General features: G+C 38.2%; 2 protein-coding genes across 4 annotated transcripts; both read left to right on the forward strand.

Annotated features, from left to right (window-relative positions):
- The first annotated feature begins 5,331 nt into the window (after positions 1–5,331).
- fam110c (family with sequence similarity 110 member C) lies at positions 5,332–7,278 on the forward strand. The gene has a single exon (XM_017423224.3). It carries the CDS (start codon positions 5,584–5,586, stop codon positions 6,613–6,615), a length of 1,032 nt encoding a protein of 343 aa, XP_017278713.1. The 5' UTR covers positions 5,332–5,583; the 3' UTR covers positions 6,616–7,278.
- A 2,809-nt stretch (positions 7,279–10,087) lies between these two features.
- Positions 10,088–21,666, forward strand: fbxo25 (F-box protein 25). 3 transcript variants are annotated; one of them, XM_017423327.3, is made up of 11 exons: positions 10,088–10,215; positions 11,022–11,191; positions 15,869–15,972; positions 16,264–16,313; positions 16,441–16,533; positions 16,628–16,721; positions 16,913–17,097; positions 17,596–17,778; positions 18,119–18,262; positions 19,856–19,882; positions 20,826–21,666. In XM_017423327.3, exons 2-11 carry the CDS (start codon positions 11,109–11,111, stop codon positions 20,913–20,915), a joined length of 1,053 nt encoding a protein of 350 aa, XP_017278816.1. In that variant the 5' UTR covers positions 10,088–10,215; positions 11,022–11,108; the 3' UTR covers positions 20,916–21,666. The 3 variants fall into 3 exon arrangements, with proteins under 3 accessions (XP_017278816.1, XP_017278814.1, XP_017278815.1); XM_017423325.3 differs by having other exon boundaries at positions 11,022–11,186; XM_017423326.3 differs by lacking the exon at positions 19,856–19,882 and having other exon boundaries at positions 11,022–11,186.
- Positions 21,667–21,845: the final 179 nt, after the last annotated feature.

Here is a 21,845-nt window from a genome sequence, read left to right on the forward strand (position 1 = left end):
GACACACTCCCTTTATTCGTTCTTTATTGTGCACCATCAAATTTGCAAATGCCAAGCAGCGTGTACTGTCTCAGTCTGTTTAATAAACACGTCTGGTCGGTGTAAGGGAAGCTAAAATCTGTACAAGGACAGGAGAGTTTAGAAGCCGGTGGGAATAAACTTGTATTAACACTGCAGGAGGAGGTAGGAGCTTCCTGGGAATTCTGATCCGAGTGTCTCGTGGACGATGGAAGGTGTGCGTCTCACAACCACGTGACCATGAACCAACTTCTTGACTTATTATGGCGTATGATGGAGCTGTTACGCTCTGCCACTGGTAGCTCATCAGATTTCTTCCAGATGCTACGATCTGTCAGTTTTTTCAGAGAGCCATGTGAGACACTTCAGAAGAAAAGCAAATTTTCACAAAATTCACCTCACTAATGAAGTTGTCTAATTCTAAGTTAATTTGATTCTGAGCCTGTGTTTCGGGCCAAGATTAAACAATTACATAAAAATAAAACAGAAATTCACATCTTTAATCTCACATTGCATCCATTACCAGATAAACACAGTTGTTTTCCGAAATACAGTAAAATGAGCCTCTAATTAAAAAGAGTTTGACTCATCGACTAAAGGACAACCTTATATTCCTGGTAATTAAAGACGAATACATGATTACCAATTATCAGCTAATTTACATAATCCTTAAACAATAACTGTAACCAAAAGATGGACGCAGCAATTACATTTAATAATTTGCGAATGGTTCTTAATTGAGTCAGTCAGTTTCATTCACGTCTCAGGGACTGGTGATAATTGTTATGAATGACTCAAAGAAAACACAATTAGCAGATGATGTGTCACATTAGAGGGTAAAATATGTTTTTCCAGTTAACAGGGTAAGTTCAGAATTAAAATTAAGTGAAAGGGCTCAGGGGGAAAGTGGTTAATGGTGTAAGTGTACATGTTTACTCGGCTCTTTTCCATCCCACCCAGAGTCTGAGTGCTGATCAGAAACAGATTTCACAGATCTCTCAGACAAGATGTTCAGTGTCTATAAATATGGCTTCACCTCTGAGTTTCACGTCAATTATTTAATTTAAAGCTGCAACAGGGGAGTTTGCAGAATCTGAATATGTGCACCCATAATAACAGGAGTGGGATGTTTTACGTCTTTCTTACTGACGCATTTTGGACTATTGCCACTTTGGATGAACTTTAAAGAGATGATTTTAAATAGTTTTTTTGTTGTTGTTGTTTTCAGCTTTTATCCTGTTTATTAGTAAGTTGACAGTAGAGAATTAACAGTATGCAAGAGGGGAAAGAAGCAAAGAGAGGCAAAAAGTTCTTGTTGGTATCTGAAACATTGCAGACCCAAGTGTTTTTCTGTATGAATTAAACAAAAAAGAAGCAGGTGAGAATAAATCTTTATTAGAATAAAAAGTAAGTGTCAAAATATTATTGGAAATCCATCCATCCATCTATTTTCTTTACCTGCTTTTTATAGTTGTGTTTTGTTGCACAGGAATACCCATTTTGTCAGAGCCAAACTTCATATCTTTATATTTGATTCACAAATGCACCTTTAAAGTGGTCCTAAAAAAACAGAGCTTCAGAATTTCTGAATATCTGTCAAAAAAATATTTAACAATTGGCTCCTCTTCCCTCATTTTTTTTTTTACAAAATCCTTATGTACGTGACAATTTTCCATGAAATTTTATTTTTAAGCTCGATATATGAATCATTTAGGTAAACAAATGCTCCTAAATGTAATGAATGAACCAGTGTTGTGTCGACGCATAACAACCAACTGAATATCATGCTAGTAAATTTGTTACCTTTTTTTGAATCTACTAAAATACCAATAAAACAGTTAGACTAGGAAAAAAAAGGGTTTTTCTGACTAATTCTGAATTTGTTTGTTTGTTTGGTTTGGTTTGGTTTGATCTGGTTTGACAGTTTCTGAAGGTCCCTCAAAGTATTCCTTTTCACTCTAGGCTCTTTTTAGCCCTTTTTTAACAAAATTCTGGTACTTGACAATTTCTTATGAAACAGCATTTTAATTCATTGGCTTAACTCTGTCATAGAAATTCAACAGATAAACATGAACCCATTAATAAATGAAAGTACTAACTATACCCACTAGCTTTAGTTATATCTGGTGAGTCATTTTGTTACCAGCAGCCAGTTAAAGTTATACGGAAGAAGATTAGGGCCAGGAATCTTTTTTCCAAGAATTCTGATTTTTATCACAAAATTCTGACTTTTATCTCAGAATTCTGATTTTTATCCCAGAATTCTGACTTTTATTTTCTGTTGGCATATAAAATTTTCTGTTTTCCTCGTATTTTCAATCCTTTCACCTAAATAAAAGGTCTGTCATCCCTGCACAGACTCATTAATCATCGTGGCACGTCTCCTGATCCAAAAATCTGGAAATTTATCTGAGAGGTATGATGAATAATTCAAAATGGAGGTCAAGAAAACAAAAAGTAAACGCTAAATCCCCAAGTGAGCCAATCAGAAGAAATCATGTGCCTGAATAAATGTAATCACCTTAAAAAAGCAGATGTGGAATGAAAAATTTTGTGAGTACACTGAAAAGTGTGTTTAAATCATCAAATTTTGGAGGGTGTTTTTGTTTAGTTGGTTTAAGAGAACAATAGTGCTCTCTCTTTTTGTTGTTTAGAAATGCTTACAATTAAGAATTAGATTATTAAAATCGGACGCTTTATTAGTATGATCTTCACAGCACCCATTTCTGTGCTGCCCTCTGTCTTTGGAACAAGTAAACCTGGTGATCTGACATCTTTCAGGTTCAGTTTGTGTGTTTTGCTTTCTGCGTCACTAAAGGAAGGAGAAAACATCGAGTCAAGTGTTATATTCCAAAGCTTCTCTTTTATTCTATGTTATTTAAACTTTCAACCATTTTCAGTTTACATACTGTGATAGTATAATTGAGGTTTTAACCCTTCGGATGTAGAGAAGCCATTGTACCTTTGGGTTAATATGACCCGAATGCCACGGGAGTGTTAAACACATTTATTGTGTGCCGGGGTTTAACCTGAAGCAGACGTGTCTACATGCTCTGAAAATCATGCTAATCCTGGGCTTTTCTGGACTCTAAAAACCCAATTAATCATGTCTTCTGAAAGATAAGTGAGATACATACTTTACAAGCATAAAGGGAATGTGGAGAACTCAGAAAGGTGGTGTTTGTTCAGTCCTGTTGCAGTTTGAGTGCAGAAGTACTGCTTATATAAGTACCACAATTTAATTACTGACATAAGCTCTCTAGCTAAGCCAGTCAAAAGAAATTGAAAAATGAAATTAGTCATTGGACAATGTGTGTTGCAATCAAGCATTCTGGATCTACATGTTTTCTCAGCCCTTCATATCAACACGTCTTGTATTATTGTAACAATTTCATAGCCCCATATCTCATGACATATGGACTCATGACCCGCAAGCAAATATTAAAGCGGGTATGTAAAAAGAGCATTTCAGTTTATTCCAATCACAGCAGACATTCTTATAATGTTCCACAGACTAGGAAGGCAGCCAAATTTAGAGGGAGCAAGTGAAAACACGACTCGGGCAGGAAAACATTGAAAAACTATTTCAGTATTGGCCCTGGGTCAGCAACAATACTAATTCTGGCAATGTTCCCCATCTCAATCACATTCACAAAGATAAAGTTGGATCACTGCAGAATGTTATGGTCACAACTCCTACTACCAACATGTTTTCCTCCCACACTTCTCTCAGTGGATTTTATCTGGCTCGTGCGTGAGCAGCTGTAAAAGGTGTGACTGATTACAGGAAAGTGACTGGAGGTGAGTGGTGAGAAGGAGGATTGAGTGACACATCTGGAACGAAATCCAAGGGAGATGGGAGTGGAAAATTGCAATATATGAGGAAATAGCGAGTGTGTGAATGGTTGCCTGTCTTGTTCGTCTCTATGCGGCCATGTGATGAACTTGCGACCTGTCCAGGGTGTCCCCTGCCTCTCACTTTGCTTGTCTCATCAGATACTGTTGAGTAAAAGTTTTGCTTTCTTATCCTTAAAACTAATAATCAGTGTGTAGATCAGGACACCTTGGAGCAAAGAATAGGTGCTGCTCTAGTCCAACAGAAAACAAAAACACTCTAGAATGCAGTAAATGGTGTCAAATTATGCCATATTTGTTATCGCCTGAAAGGTGAAAGCAGATGGTAATGTTTTTGTCAGTGAATGTTATCAGAATGTCTCACAAACCACAAGACAAATATAAATGAAACTGGAGTAAAGTTAACGTTTGATGTACATCTACAACTGATTAACTTTCGCCTCAGTCCAATTCAAGATGGCTGCCACAGCTAATCAACATTAGCCAACACAACATATGGCTACAATTCAGTCAGTTTTACAGATATTGAGGTCAAATTTAAAGCGGCAGTAGCTGAGAGTCATTAACAAAACATACACTGAGCGTGACAACTTATGATACTATATATGACATTGCATATATTCATTACTTTAAAAGTTTGGTTGTTGGGTGAGCAGATGTGTCTCTACAGAAAACGCTGAGTAAAAAGCTAAGCATTCAGTCAACAGCAGATGAGGTGATCTTCTTGATCTCCAGACAAGACCACAGTGCTTGGAAAAATTAAAATGTGTTATTATGACACATGCAATATTTGCTTAACATTGAGTGTTCTTAAGTCTTTAAAGTCTTGATCCGTTGAAGCCCGCGTGATGCTACAAATTTAGTAAAAGCAGTCAGTCTTTCAGTAACTTTGGGTTTCTGCGTGTTGTTTCCTGTGTGCCCAAGTCCCCTATGCCACTCACTGAAACTGCCGCACAAACACTGAGATCTTTATCAACAAATTCTTGAAAAATAAGAAAAACAAATGTGTCATAGTGGCAGGTAAGATATGTGGCTTTGTATTATGGGAATTTAAAACTGTGTTCAATTATCCTGAAGTTATTTTTTAGCACTGATTTACTCATCCAGGAAATTCAGAAACACCATCCTCAGTTTCTAATATTGCACAATGATTATCTGATTAGTCTATACTAAAATCTATATGTCCTTATCCGGTCCAGCATGACACACGCAATGGATACTTTAAGAATGTGGTAAATGGTTATTGTGCAACATTTCTTCCCACATTGAGAAGTAGCTTCGATGAGCCAGTTTTCCTGGTAAATACCTGAATAAACGTCATTAGGAGTAACTTAGAAAGGCTCAGAACGGGTTTTCTTAGAAGATCACCTCAGGTTTTGTCTTGCAGTGAGCAACGACGTTAATAAAAACCTGCATTTCCTCCTTAAGAAGAGGGGCTGAAACAGCCTGCAGTAGTTTCAGCTTGCATTGGTCTCACTCACGGTGGTATCAGGTGTACTTTGAACAGGCTTGTGTTTGGTTAAAACTAGCCTTGCGCGGGATGGGTGGGGTGAAGTGATGTGTGTTAGAACAGACAAGGTGAAGTCTCCTGTTGGGATTCGTGCTCAGGCAGAGAACGGGCTTGTACGGAATCCTCCACCTCCGACTCTGGACTGTGAACTAAAGGATTACTGACTGGAAATATTGGATCTGAACTTTAATAAAAGCACGATGGAGATGAACAGCGAGGCTACAAAAATCCTTGTGAAGGGTCCGGAATACCTGCGAAAGCAGATGGAACTGGAGAGTGAAACAAAAGGACGCATGAGTGCTGTAGAGAGGCTCGCTGCCAGCAAACCCAAATACGTGAAAAGCCAGCAGGTGGTCAACTCAACTCAGGAGCCACTCATCAGTCTTGGTTCAGCTTCCGTGAGTAGCACTGGGTCTGCTAACCGAAGCTCGAATCGTTGTGTAAATCCTGTCTTAGGTAGTAACTCATCTGAACGTCAAGGTGTTGCACAACTTCGTTTACCGGGGAAAGTGAATCGATCCAGCTACAGAAAACGACAAGACTCCCTCCTACTTTACAGACAGAAATGTGAGTTACTTCAAGGATCGGGAAATGACCGGAAAAACCTCAAAACTCATAAGTTGCAGCTCAGTTCTGTAAACAAAAGTGCCCCATTATGTGAAATCACTCACAAGGAATTGCAGTCTGAAGGACACAAGAACAAAACCACACCTGGGGCGACAGCAAAGGAATGTGGCTTCCGTGTAGTTGTTTCTCAGTCAGACAAAAGCTCAAATGTAGTTTCAGAGGAATGTAACAACACAAGCAGCGATTCTGGGACAATGTCAACCCCTGGAGGTCTCCTTGCAGTCCCTGAAATTGTGAGGTCCGGTAACAAGGTCAGCCGCTCTCACTCTGACATCAGCTCCAGGTACTCCAAGAACTTTGCAGACTTTGATGCCTTCTTTAAGTACTGCGGCCTGGAAGGGGAGGTGATCGAGTCTCTGGGGAGGGAGAACTTCTCAGCTCACTCGGACGAGATCGCTATAAACATCCGGAGCGTCAGCATCTCCACGTCAGACGACGGTTTCTCCAGGGACAGTGACGACAGTGATGGGCTGCTGGAGGACGAGCTGCTTAAAAAGGCACACCAGGGCACGTCGGTCATCGAGCGCAATGCTCGTATAATCAAATGGCTGTACAGCTGCAAAAATGCTGCAGAGACTGGGAAAAAGCTGCGAGACCTGGACTGATTGCTTGACAGAAGAGTATACTTTTCATAAATGTTACACTTTCTCAACAATAAGCTATAAATGATTTATAGTTGTTGGGTTTTTTTGCATAAACACTGACTTTAAAGGCTCCAAATACATTTTTGTTGCCAAAATTGAGTCTATGAGCTCAATTTACCTAAGATCTCTGAACAGAAGTAAGAAGCTGGAGCTTTAGTAATAAATCAGATGTTATAAAATGTTATTTAATCATATTCTTTATGTTGAAAATAAATAATATTAGTGTTTTTTGTTAATAATTGTGGATTTTACATCTTTCAAAATGCATTTCTACACTATATCAAGATTGCATGCTTGATGATGTCAACAAATCTAAAGAAATCGCACAGAATGTGGTTTTATATGACGGACGAGCTGCAGATGCAAACAGAAGTTTTTTTTTCTAATCATACACATTGTGAATGCAGCTAAAACATTGTGCAACTAATGATCAGTTCTTACAAATGAGTGTAAAAAAATTTGGTGCAGATTCTTAGTAATGTCAATGAAAAATAGTTTGTATTCGTTAACGAACATAGTTTTTCAACTACACACAGATATGGTTACACTTCTGTCTCGTCAGAAATGTGTAATAATTTTACATTTTTAAAATGTAAGCTTCTTCTACTAAAGAATAGTACTGGATAACCAGACCTTAAAAAGGTTTTTATAGACAATCCTAATACAAAAATCATTTTAATATTTGCTCTTTAAAGATCTTTAAAAGTATTTTTTTTTTAAACTAGAAGCACTCGGAGAGCGCCAACCTCCACCAAGACCCATTATCAATTATGTCAGGATGGGGACTGATGACATCATCATTATGTGATGTCATCACTGTATGTCGAGGAACTCTGTGCAAACCTCTGGTCATAGGGTCATTAAAAGTTGAAGGAGGCGGATGGTGATCCCAATCACCACCGAAATTTATTCATTTCTCTTTTGTGACAACCTCAATATTTCCTGAAGATTTCCTGAAAATTCATTCATGACTTTTTGAGTAATCTTGTGCACAGACAAACAAACAAACACTACCAAAAACATATATCTCCTTGGCGATAGTCAGTTATTAAAACTCTGTTCTACTGATTGTTAATGGTATTATTTTAAAAAAGGGGATATCTGTGGCTGTATAATGAAAGAAAAAGGCTTTGAGTTGTTGGTCTCCTGATTCTCGCTAGAAACATTCAACAAAGAAGTCCATAAATTCTGCTCCCTAGCAAGACTTCCCCCATGAAAGAGGCCCAAATTACAGTTTTTACACAGAATGTCTTTTAAGTTCATAATCCGATGAGTGCACTCCTCTTTTTTTCTCCAGGTGAAAAGGAATGCATTCCATCACAAGCACAGGCACACACACACAGTTACTGATATTAAAAAACATCAGTCTATGAGACGGACTGCCTCCTCTTTTGTGTTTGTTTTTCCCTGTGTGGTCAAATGACAGTACTGAAGCCGGTCATTCAATTTATGTCCAAGTGGGCTAAAAAACATAAAAAGATGTGCTCATATCTCCGGCCAAACTGTCAGCCGGTCCCTAAGATGTGTGAGAAAACTGTGCCTTCATAATCTGATGGGCTTATCTCCAGTGACCCGTTGACACTGTATCTCTACTTACCTCCCGACCTACAGCGGCTTTGTCTCTCCAACACTTTCTGTTTTCTTGCCAAGTTTCTTTGTTTGATGCTTAAAGGCTGAAATATAAGAGGGGATAAAAGCAATGGAAGGACCGTGGTTGACTTAATTTCATTATCAGTATTACCACCCACTGTTGTTCTCTTTTGTGGAACCACAAACTATCAGTATCTATTATGTACTTCTTAGAATGTACAAATTACCCAACATTTATGGAAATGCCTTTTTTCTGTTTACAATCCAGCAAGTCACATCCTGCCCTCTCTGCTCCTTTGTTGCCAGAATTTAGAAAAAAGAAATCACATAACATCCTAGCATTCTATGAAGAAATGCATATCACCCACCAGCTTTCATGCCAGAGTGTTAGACTAAGATCATCATATGTAGAGAAATGATGGAGTTGTAGGCAATTTGGTTAAACTGATATTGAAGTATGTGTTATGGATGACTCTCAGCTACTACCACACCAAGTTTTAGCTCAGTATCTGTAGAACTGAATAAAGTATAGACATTTTTGTGTAGACTAAGGTCAATTAGCTGTGAATTATTGAGCCGGTAATTAAATTCTGAGAGTTTCAATGAAATCTGTCCAGTGGGTTATGAGATATTTTGCTAACAGACAAACAGGGTCATCTCCAACAGTTAATGCCAAAGTGTGTGGCACAATGTGTTGCACTTAAAGTATGTGTTGGGGACAATGCTCAGCTACTACCACACCAGATTTTAACACATCTGTAAAACTGGCTGAATTGTCACTATTGCTTTGCTGTGGCGGCCATCTTGATTTAGGTTGGCCCTAAAAATTACTTAGTTATGCATGCTTCCCCAACGATTACATTCAGAAAGTTTTAATAAAATCTGTCCTCTGGTTCATTAGATATTTTGCTAACTGTTCAAACAAACAAACACTCTGGCACAGGCAAAACCATAATTGCTCCACCTTCACGACATTTCATCATAAAATGACTTCAGTGGCGCCCATTTCCTTACTAAGGTCAGTGTGTTCTAAATCCCCTGCTGTTGACTCTGGAGATAAAACCCCTAATCACTTTTCTTACAGGTAAATTGTTGTACTGTTGTATTCAAAGTCTTGTATTTAGTAACAGATTGTACTAATTGTCTTAATAGAAGATATTGTTTTGTCTAAAGATAAACAAGCCACATACCTTAAACATTTGCATTTTAAAATAATCAATTAGCTCCATTATCATTATGATGTCATGATGGAACTGATCAGTGATGACATCATCATCAGGTTGTATGTGAGGACTTGAGAGCGCAAACCTCCGCCAAGGCCAAAAGGGTCATTAGTAAATTGTAGGAGCCGGACTGTGATCCCGATCACCACCAAAGTTCAATCATTTGTCCTTTGTGACAATCTCAACATTTCCTGAAAATTTCATCAAAATCCGTTCATTTCTTTTTGAGTAATCGTGTGCACAGGCAAATAAAAACAAACAAACAAACAAACGCTCCTTGGCGGAGGTCAATAATGGGGCGTGCGCATCAGAGCAAACGCAGCAATAAAACATGGATTAGATGATTGTACATATACGTGGTTTAAAATGGCGGTTTATGGTGCTTTTCAATGCTTAAAACGTTTAAGATATTGCTCAGCCGCATCACCGATTCAGCGATCCCGCTCCCATCCCCCAATCTCTGAAATAAAAACACAAGTACATGTGCGCAGTGCTCTGTCACGTGTAGGAGAAAGCCCCAACAAAACAGCCTGGATTAAAAACAAAAGAATAAATGGCAGTTGCGCGCGTCCAATCAGCGGCGCGGATTTGGGTAGCAACATCGTAAATACAGACGTTTTGCCCAATCAGAGAGAAGCAGGTGGGCGAGGGCTATGCCAGTTTTCTACTCTGTGTTTACTTCCGTCAATATTTCCACCACGGCAGGAAGGAGAAACGGAGGAACAAAGAAGCTGTTTTGACTATCAAGGTATGTTTATATCTTTTTGTCCCCCGTTTTGTTTAAAGAAATTCCCAGGGGGACGATAGAGGGGGTTTAAATTCTCAGTTTTGTTCCTGTCCTGAAATAGCGGTTGACGGCCGTTTAGTTAACCGTTAAAAGCGTCGACGTGGGCAGCGTGGTTTTTTTTTCCTTTCTTTTACTACTAGAGAAAAAAATGCGTCACCGTCTTTGTTTTTAAAACACTCCAGGTCAAAACCTTATAAATTCGCATAAAACGTCAAAATTACCTTGAAGGTTTACAAATACCATATGAGGTAAATGAGAAAACTACTTGTGGGTTTGAAAGTGGGTGAAAAAATAACAGTAATAAAACATTTCATACACATGTGTTTTGTTTTTTAGCTGTGGTGTATTTAATTTTAAATGGTAACAGTGTTTTAGTGTCTCATATTGCTTAAAGTATAAGGAGGGTAATTTAAAAAGCTATGCATCTCCTATTTCTTTTTGGTTTGTTTCTTTGTGTTTGTGTTTTTTTCCCAGTGAAACAAATAAATGAAATGTGAGGTAATAACTGATTACTCCTCACTAAAGTAACAAATCCCACTTTATTTTTTTTTTTAGACTTTGGGAACCGTGTTTGACCCTGCTTGCTGTTTAAATTCAGTAAAAACAGCTTCAATATCATTATTATATGATGAAATACTTACAAAAATCTACAAACTACAATGTCTTTTTTTAAACTCCAAGCAGTAATAAAGAGATACCTATAAAAGTTGAATATTTCTTAGCCTTACATACCTGTATCTGAATCCTGTTACTGTTTGACCCTGCAGGTGTTTGAAGTGGCAGCAGTCCTCTCTGCTCCCCGTCCTCCCTTCAGTTAATATGCCTTTCTTAGGCAAAGACTGGAGGTCGCCTGGATGGAGGTGGACGAAGACGGAGCACGGCTGGAAGAGGCTAGTTTTCTTTGGACGGGAGCTGGAGAAAAACAACAAAGAGTGAGGTCTTGGGTTTGTTTGTCGCAGACTGTACTACGGTAGCTCGGCGATCGGTCCCATCATTTTGTTATCCTAACAGTTGCCAAGTCTTTCACTCACTTTGGCGACCCGTAAAGTAGGAAGCAGCCGAAAGTAAAAGAACAGCACCACCTTTGATTAGGCAGTAATTTATCCAGGTTTGATGAGGCTTACTTGTCTCTCTTTATAAACATATTCGGTTTTCTGCACACATGCTTGATGTGCATGAAGCTTAAATGACTATTTTCCTTACTATTTTTACTGACAATGTTTTTCTGCAGTGTTGGAAATACATATATCATCAAACGGCATTGTTTCAGTATAGACGAGAAGTGGCTTCTTGTTGTCATTCTGATTATTTACCTCCACTAAGGAGGTTTATGTTTTCGGTAGCGTTTGTTTGTCTGAACACAAGAATTTTCAAAAAGTAATGAAGAAATTTTCAGGAAATGTTGAGGTCTCCACAAAGAACAAATGATTAAATTTTGGTGGTGACTAGGATCACGATCCAGCTCCTACAATTTATTTAATGACTCCATGGCCTAGGCGGAGGTTTGCGTTCAGAGTTCCTCAACATATAGTGATGACATCACATGATGATGATGTCATCAGTCCCGTCACAACATCACAATGATGATGGGTCTTGGCGGAGGCTTGTGCTCTCCAAGTGCCTTTAGATTGATAATAAAGTGTGTTTTTTAAACCATATTCAGAGTAAATTGCAATAAAAGTGCACATTCATCTGAGTTTTACACATTTAAGCTTTAAACCGAAATAACAATTTGATATCAGTCTTAGAGTATTTTATGGGTGTGAACGAGTTTATGAATGGGATCATAATAATTCATCCATATCATACAGTGTGATACTGTGTGGGCCTCCATGTTTCTCTCAGATTCAGCTTTGCAAAGCATGTAGACCGGTGAGCAACAGTATCACAGCTTTGATTGTTGTTTCATATATAATTAGATCGGAGTGCATCAAGATGTGTGTCCCAGCAGCTTCAGTTGTGTTTATTGACTTCAAAATGAAGAAAAACAGACAAAAATCTTGGTGATATATTTAAAGCCCTGTCGTAAATGTGAACAGAGCAGGTTGCGTTTATTGCCCTTTTTTTATTGTTGAACTTTATCGATTCTCTGTTGATGCAATGAAAATTTATTTATACCTATTATCAAATCAGTTGTAAAGCCATGTAACTCTGTCAGGGCTTTTAAAAAATATTGTTGTGTTGTAAAAAAAACAAAAACAAACAAACACTTGAGACAGTTGTAGCTCGTGTCTTAGTAGCCTCACATATCTGAAAATAAACTAACTTCATCTGAACAACAACCAAGACTCTTTCAAAATGTGCAAAAGCATACTCTCTAGCTTTCACACAGAAATCCAAATTGTTTTGAGAAGATTTGTTTATCTTTAATAAAATAAACAGATTGGAGAACTGACAGGAAATTAATAGATAGTGAGAGTGTAGAAATAGTGACGTTATGTTATTACACAGTCAGTGTCTTAAACCCTCAGGCCACCAAAGCTGCTTTAAATTTAAAACTGTAGATAACCTTTTAATGCAAATGATACATTGTTGTTATTTGCTTTTGTCAGCTCTGTATCTGTTCATGCCTGACTACAAAGTAAGCATCCCTCCGTGTTCATGTGAGCAGTGTTAGAACTACGCTGATACTTGTTGTCAGAAAAACCCTTCCAGACAGGTCTGACCAGGGCCAAAGCTGAAGGACTTTCCTCAGCTGATCTGTTCCCCGTCGTTGGAGTGTGTTGAGGTCAGGGAGTCGTCATGGCAACAGACAGAGTTGAGAATGGAGAGTTGGAGCTTGAGTGTAATTTCACACGAGAATCAAATCGTCAGTAAATCTTGTTGGAATAAAAATCCAAAATAAATTAGGTGGAATATATGTGACCGTCGTTTGATGAAATTTGGCGATTTACCACCAGGCCGATCAACAAGCTATCTTTGTTTATGGGAGTGTAGGTTTGAAAACTCTATTTTCAAACTCTATTTTAAAATTTTTTGTTATTGGTCTGGAGTGATGTAAAGGGGAATTCCAGCTCTACGACACCAAACATTATACGAAAGGGATTTCCCAGTGCTACAACAGCCGTCAGAGAAACATGGTCAGTTTCAAAGAAAAGTCAAAGGACTCGAATTAAAAAGATAATTTCTGAAGACATACTTTTAGATTTAAAAGTAGATTTGGAAGAGTTTAAAGTAGATTTTAGTTACCAGTATTACTAGATGGTTTCTTTGTGGATTCATTTTTACACAAATCTCAAATACGACAAAAAGGAATATTTTCATGTTTTTTGCTCTTTGCAGCCTGTGTTCCGACTTATTTTGCCAAAACGGGTCACAGATGTTGTCATGTAGCTTCTAGAATATGGTTGATTTTGTTTGCACCACGCTGTCATGTCCAGGTTTATGAAATCCTCTCAAATTAGAAGTAAAAAAAAAAAAAGAAAAATTCTTTAAATTAAAAGCTTTTCAAAGTAACAACTTTTTTTTCTTATCTAATTACCTGTATTCTGTAACATAATTACACTGACTTAAACGCAGATTGCTCGTGTGTATAACTAAAATTAAGGGTGCTTTGTGCTGGAAAAATGTTGGATTTTTACACAGTAATCTAAGTAATAAAGTTCAAATATGGTAAAGGAAGTTATGGTTTTGTTTTAGTAAAGCTTTAAGAATCAGAGTCAAACCTTCTGTCATTCTTTGTTTGCTTGAGATCAGTACTGATGGCAGTACTCAGCTCATTGCTTCTTAATACAAGAGACAATGCAGTGTACTGCAAGTTTAAAAGGAATAAAAGCGTTAACATCTGAAGTGCAGGAGTTCCAACTTTTGGCTGTTTGGCTGAATTCGTGAGATAAATACTATGGTAATATTCCAGTTCTTTTAACAAAAGTACTCATTAACAGCATTAAAATTTAACCAGTACCCATTGTGCAGTATTAAAATGCATTCCCTCCCACTAAAAGTGTTTATTAGCTGGACTGCACTTTAATTACTACTATTTCTTTGAGAGCAGCTGATCTAAAGAGATCATCTTGTTCCGAATCAGAGCTGGCAGGCCGTGTTTCCTTACAACAGGGGAACTCGCCTTGTTATCAGCAAGAACATTTAATGCTTTAAAAGGATCCTAACTGGAAATGTCTGGCTGTATTGAAGCAGATAAAAGACAGAGGGTTTTTTTTCCCATCATTTGTTTTTTGTTTGTTTGTTTTATCTCTCCCTTTTTTTATATAGTACACATGTAAGTGATTAGTTTGGAACTAAATCTTCCCATAAAATAACACAGTGAACTCTCATATAACCGTTTTACTGCTTCTTAAGGACAATAAAATGGCTATATTTATATGGATTCAAAGTGACAGCAGCAAACTGTTCCATTGTTTAGCTCACAAAGAGCAGAGCTGTTGATTTATTAGTTGCTGGCTGGTGAACGAGACTCACTAAAAACCCTGCAGCCACTGGTGATATCTCCCCCCAGTTACAGTATCGCTTTTTGTATTGATCGGCCAACTAACTGCAGCTCCGCGTGAGCCTGTCAGCTGTCATTTCAACAGACAGGCAAAGGAGAGATGGCTGCAGACAGTAACTCATGACATCACTCTTCGAACAGGCTGCTTTTTAAAACACAATCCTACTCAGAAAGACCAGTGACAGTGAAACAGAGGTGGACAGTGTTCCCACTGGAGTTCAGATCGGGCTGTGTGAGTGTCAGCAAATTTCTGTCATGTTAACTGAAAACCCTTGATTTTCACACGAGCATGAATTATTTCGACCGTTCAGTCATTTTGAACCAGGTAAAGCAGGCAACGGATGCTACTTGAATCCATTTTCCCACAATAAGAGCATCACCCATTTAATTTAATGTCATGTTGATCTTCTGCATAACTTCTTTCCCACCTTTAAAAAAAGAAGCCGGGTTATTGCAGTCCTTATTGTAATTCACTGTGGGCCTTGATCCACTTGGATAGTTGTTGTATGTACATATGCAAATGAAAAAAATAGATTTGTCTGGAGCACCTCTACCTTGAACAGTTTCCAGTCAGACAGTGAAGGAATGTTTTATAGTTTGTATATTATAGTATATTAGTATATTCTTAGTATATCTAAGTCTTTATTTTGAGTTGTTTGTTCACAGAAACTCTCTTCACAAATTGTGAACTACCCCTTTAATTGACGGTGTGACGAGTTACAATGTTTTGTTACCCTAAATAACAAGGCTGCTGATTCATAAAGTGTGTCAGAAACAGCAGAGATGAGTTAACTGTTGGTTCTCTGTTTGACAACATGATGTGTCTGTTGTCTGAGAGAAGACTGAGTCACATCTTTAATTCTGTTTCTCTGTCTCCCGTGTCTGTTTGCCATCTGTAGAACTTCCTCCATCATGCAAACGGCACAATGTAATCATCATAATTTCCCTTTTTGATTAGTCTGAGTCCTGCAATATGTTCTGCATTGAAGAATTCGTCATCTGTTTGGTTTCCGCACTATTAAATTCCACATTTTGCTGACTGTTTTAAATTAATTATATGGCATGAAAACAAGTCGGTGAGATGTGTCAGGAGGCCAAGGCATGGGCTTGTAATTACAGCGTTCTGTATTTTCTGGATCAACATGTTTGCATCCTCTTTGTGAACAGATTCTGCAGTGACAACGATGAAGATCTGTTTGTCGAAGAAGTGTGTGAACTTGCCAACACCAAGAGGAAAAAGGACTTCTACAACAATAACACCAAATACCAGTGTGAGTTTGAGCAGTACCTCACTGATGTTTGGGTTTAGTTGATGAAAATTAAAACCATTGTGTACAAAAGTGCAAAACTGACTGAGGAGGATTCTGTCTGGGTTTTGGTAAAAGTTGTGTTGAAAATATGACTTTTAAAATAATTGTTTTCTTCATTTTTACACATAAAAACTGTACACTAGTTTTTGGTGTATAAAATGTTAAAGTGTACAAAGCTCAAAGCACTGTCTAGCTCATTAAGTGTACAGTTAATTTCATAATAAACTTTACAAATATTCTTCTTCTTTTTAGTTGTTTTCAGAGATAAATGGATCTATGTGCAGAAAGGCAGCACAAAAGAAGTGAGTATTAAATAATGTTTTTTTATGTGGAACTTGTTTGCCGCCAAAAGATCCAGCTGACTTTAAATTAACTAGTTCATTCTTTATTACACAGTGTGTGTGTGTGTGTTTCCTTTTGATCTGACAGCGACATGGATACTGCACGCTCGGAGAAGCTCTCAACCGACTCGACTTTTCCAGTGCCATTCAAGACCTGAGGAGATTCAACTATGTTGCAAAGGTGACTAATAATGACCACACCTTCTTTGTGCCACTCTGTGACCTGTACAGGTACCTTCGCCTCTTATTTTCTGTCTTTTCTCGCAAATCCACAGCTTTTTCAGCTAATTGCCAGATCCCAGCTGACGTCTTTGAGTGGAGCTGCCCAGAAAAACTATTTTAATATTCTTGAGAAGATCGTCCGAAAAGGTAAGAAGACCTGACCTGATGAGCCTTCTGTGGAATCATAAATCAAATTTAGAAGAAAAACAAAACTTTTCAGACTGCTAACACTATGAGCAACAACAGCATGTTGTCCTTTATGTTAAGTCAGTTCAGTCTCAATATAAATGTTTTGATTGCTTGTGTTTCTGTTTTTCTTTTTTGACTCTGGTCTCCAGTTCTAGAGGACCAGTACAATCCACGTCTCGTTAAGGAGCTCCTGCAGGACTTGAGCTCCACACTCCACAGTCTGACCATCCAAGTCGGCAGGTGTGTCCTTGTGGGCAACGTGAACATCTGGCTGTGCCGCTTGGAGACCATTGTTAAATGGCAGCAGGAGCTCAACAACATGCAGATCCCCCAGGTAAAAAGCAGACCAGCGTGCTGTGATTCTAATGATTATCCTTTTTGATCCTAAAACACTTCCTGATGTAAATAACACCTAAACAACACCTAGACTCTTCAAAGCTGGACTAGATTATTCTCAACTAATAGTAGAATAATTAAAACCTAGTGTGTGATTTGTAAAACCGTTGTTGCCCTTTAGCCGTTTCCCACATGCTTTGATTGGATGAAAAAGGCCCATCTGAGATATGCTGGTGGTGTGGTTCATTTAAATACAACTTAAGTTTTGAGAGCAGACACAGAGCCGAGCGCAACCAGTTTATCAGAGTTGAGCGCAGTCTGCATGTATCTACTGACCCATCAGCTGCTGTGTTTAACACTTTGCCCCCCTTGTAAGCTCAATGTAAACCAAAAGATAAATGATTCCACATCAGCCTTGCTTAATAGATGATTTATTTAATTATTGACCTGTAAAGGCGACTCTAATAAAATAAACTTGTTATTGTTGTTTCCTCAGCAAATGTACACCGGTATGTCGTTCAATGACTTGCCACTACACATGCAGAATAAAATCCTCTGCAAGTTATCTGACGCCTGTGATGTCATCAACCTGGGACAGGCCACACCTACGCTGCACAGCCTCAGTGAGAACAAGACGCTGTGGAAGAAACTCTGCCACTTTCACTTTTCTGACAAACCGGTGAGAAAGTGACAAGTTTTACTGACAAGGCTGAAATGGGGGGATTTGTTTTTAATTGCTTTAATTACCTAAAACTTTCATTGGCGGTTGTGGTTTATTCCTACGACGAAGACTGCCTGATAAGAAAGAAGGAAAAGGTCAGACTGACCACTAGAGGGCAGACTTGTACCAAAATACACACATCTCTTTTTCCTCCAACACACATACTTACATATGAGCGCTGAGAATGGTGTCAGTGATGAGCTTCTAATTACACTATGCTCCACTTTTAATCATAACTCTGTCTCCTGCGATTTAAGTGATTGTTTTACGTTTCTCTGCTTCTCTTATACATTAATAGTTCTGTAGGAATCTGGTTCTGGCGAAGAACGACAACGTGGACTGGAAGCTGATGTACTTCACCCTGCAGAAGCACTACCCCATGAAGGAGCAGTACGGCGACACGTTGCACTTTTGCAAACACTGTAGCATCCTCTTCTGGAAGGTAAACGAGACAAACCGCTGCTGCCACCATCATACCTCACATTTGTATGGTTTTTCAACAGACTATGGGATGCTAAAGTGAAATGGAAATTAAACAAGAAAGCAGCGGTTAGGAAGTCATGAAAACCTCGAAATATGTTTGGCAAAATAAGAGCTGCATCAAGAACTTGGGCTCATTTTGAACATGTTGGCAGCCTGTTTTATTTTTCTCTCTCTCTCTCTCTCTCTAAAAATTCACAACTTTGCTTGTTCTTGATATCCCTTGTTCCAAGTTCTGACATCAAATTACTACACACAGAGTTTAAGGCTTATTTGATCTAAAATGATTGCTTTCTGTTTTTAGTCACACTTTTAACAATGTGCCAACCTTTTTGGGGGAAACAGGACTGGACAAGGGTTTTAAAGTCATTGTTGGTTTCACTCCACAGGAGTCGTATAATCAGTTACTGCTGCCGTGCAGACAAATCTCTCTCCTTTTTTTTTTAAAAAATTCAAAGTAGGTCGTTTTTAAAGATTAAATACTTTCCTCAATACTTTCCTCAATCCAAGCAGACACTCCTCACCTTGTTCTGCATGTCTGTTTTATTTCTCTCCTGGAAACTTACTGGCATGTCTCCTCATTGTATTTCCTACACTCTTTTTGGATGTAGCTCTTGTTGATGTTTCGCTCAACAACTTCTCCTTCCAAATGTCAAGCACGCGAGACAACATGTTGAAGTTTGAGACGTGTCGACAAGCAGCACAGCTCACATGGTTTTAGTTGGAAGCTGCTGATAGACCCACAGATTGTCTCAATTTGGACAAATCGCTCTGTCTGTTACATGAAAAACACCTAAAACCTTGTAATGTGAACCTGATTTCAGCTGAACTGACCTGCGTTACAAGTAAAATTCAACTCGTTGCATGTAAAGCGTAAGTGTCTCAATAGATTAACAAGAAAAATGGGACAAGTGGGTAAGAATCATTTTAGTGGCAGCTATTGTTGAACTTGTTTGCGTGCCTTTCAGAGCTTTAGAAATACTACATCTTAGTGTGCAAAGTTTCTGTGTGCAATTTCTCCCAGATTATTGTATTTTTTAGATTGCCTTCAACTAAGAAATCTGTAAAATCTCATAGCAGCTCTGTACCAGAACACTTTACTGAAGAGACACAAGAGCTTTTATTTTGTTACCAGGAAAAGTCTGAAAGCAAATCTCTGGGCTCAGAAAAAGCCTACATTATGTGAATAATTCACCTTTTGTAGTGAAATGAAAAGTTTATTCCCAGCTAATTGTTGAGGCTAGTGGAGTCAAGCAGATCATTTCAATGAGCACTGCCAGTTACACTAATCACTGTAATCCAGAAGTACAATGACTGTTCTCACATGTGTAAATGTCCTGTTTGTCCTCGGTGACCTGGTGTTTAACCAGCTTCACGATAAATCAAATGTTTTGGCTCTGTTTGTGCAGTTTGAGTCAAAGCTGATCCTGTGTCCTCAGTTCCTTCTTGCCGTCGTCCTCGGCTGGTTCCCCTCGTGTTTAACGCTGCATCCTCTCCCTTGCTTGTCTCCCTTCCTTCCTGCCTCTTTCCTGGTTTCTGTCTCTGATTCCTTAAGGATCGCCATGTGGCTTTGTTATTCAAGGTACTTTGTGTTCCTTCTTTATTCGCCCGCTGTTCCATCCTGTTGAGCTGATCATTTATGTCGTGCAGCGTTCAGGTTTCACCCGATGTCATCATGTTTTGTCACAAGTATTTAGTAAACAGTGACATTCTTTCCACTCACATTTTATCTTTGCACAAAACTTGTTTTGGTTAGATCTTCATCAATAAAAAAGACGCTGTCTCTTTATCTAACACAAACATCGTCTGCATGTAAATCTTCACAAACTGTTTGTACACCTGCACAAGATTTATGTGTTTAGTTACATCAGATTACTGTTTTAGTGTTACTGGTTAGTTGCAGACGAGGCTAACTTCACTCCTACCAGGGCTGACAACTCAGACAGATATATGTTGATAGTTTGAACAGTTAGTTTAGTTATAAGCATTCATTGGTTGAAACTGACAGCCATTTAGTGGCCTTCAACCTTCAGCTTCTGGTCAAATATTAAAGAGCTGATATTCTTATAATTTTCTGTGCAGATGCCCTCAGATATTAACTAACTAATCTGTACTGATGGCTTTTTTTACCTGCTGCAGGTGGTCGAATTGTGAAAAATGTGGAAATCTAACTTCCACTTCCCCTTACTGTATCTTGGAGAGGGTCTCTCAGAGAACGCTTTGGTTGTTCAGCCCACTGAACAGAACCTGAAGCCCACAATAGCTGTTCTTTCTCACAGCAATAAAAACATCAACAAATCTAATCTGACGTCTAAACTTAGCAGCCCTGATACTGCTTATTCACAAAAGAGCTGATTAGAGTAGAGATTTCTTTATTTCATTGCGCTGAATAGTATCACTGTTAACAACTAAGTTAACAAGCATCTAATCATCTTCATTCCTTTATAAATAACTATTTTATGTTCTGTTTTTGTTGTTGTTATGTGGTTTTGTTTCTAACAATATTTTGATAATTTTCCCCTCAGGACTTTGGCCACCCCTGCACGGCCAACGATCCGGACAGCTGCCTGATGCCCATTTCTCCGCAGCACTTTATCGACCTCTTCAGATTCTAAACCCTCCCCGAGAAGTCCGTTTACCTTCAATCCCACGCCGAGCCTGTGTACAGAACCTTAACGTTGTTTACTTAAATACAAAGGGCTTCAAAATGGACAAAAGTTGACTTTTTTGTCTCTTTCAGCGCACAAGAAGCCCCATAAAACAATGTTGGTGAATATAAAAGGAACTTTTGTTTTTCTGCACTAATGTTTGTCTTTGAGACAGAAAAATGCTTCTCCTTACAGAGGGAATATGTAAGTGTGCAATATAAATATACTAAAAGGATTTAATGTATAAAACATGTTTTTGCATGTTCATGATAGGTGATTGGTAGTTGGTTGGATGTAATGAAGTTTTATAGAAATGGAAATTAACATTATCTTAAGAAAGATGGAGTTTGTTAAATATTTATATGAAAAGGTCAAACTGCATTATGATCCGTTTGGTGGCATATTTCTGCTTGTTTGTCATGTTTTTTCTGTGTTTCCAAACTTCTTGTCCTCTGTTAGTTCCTGCTGTGCTCTGTGTTCGTCGAACGTGTCGAAACTAAACAACGTTAGTGTAAAGCTCCGTTATCTGGACACGTTTTTCTACTTTTGTCAGAAGTCTAAAGTAACACAAAGGAAATGTAACTGATTAATTCAGAAAATCTTTTGTAACCCTCTTCCAACTTTTGTAATATCCCTTTACTGGTTCATGCTCTCGATGGTACTAATATAACTTTTATTGGACAAAAAACTCGCTATAAAATAAATGCTTTAAAAAAAACTGTTTCCTTCATGAATATTACTGTCATCAGTATTATAACACTTTTATAGATTTGAATTATTTTGCAAACTTTGTTTGATGCAAGGAGATGAGTATCAGCAGCTTTCTAAAAAAACTGGACTTGGGGAAACACAAAGTCAATAGTATGATGAGTAATCAGTCACCCAATCAAATATTTA

The sequence above is a fragment of the Kryptolebias marmoratus genome, linkage group LG19, assembly GCF_001649575.2.
Source record: "Kryptolebias marmoratus isolate JLee-2015 linkage group LG19, ASM164957v2, whole genome shotgun sequence".
Lineage (NCBI taxonomy): Eukaryota > Metazoa > Chordata > Actinopteri > Cyprinodontiformes > Rivulidae > Kryptolebias > Kryptolebias marmoratus.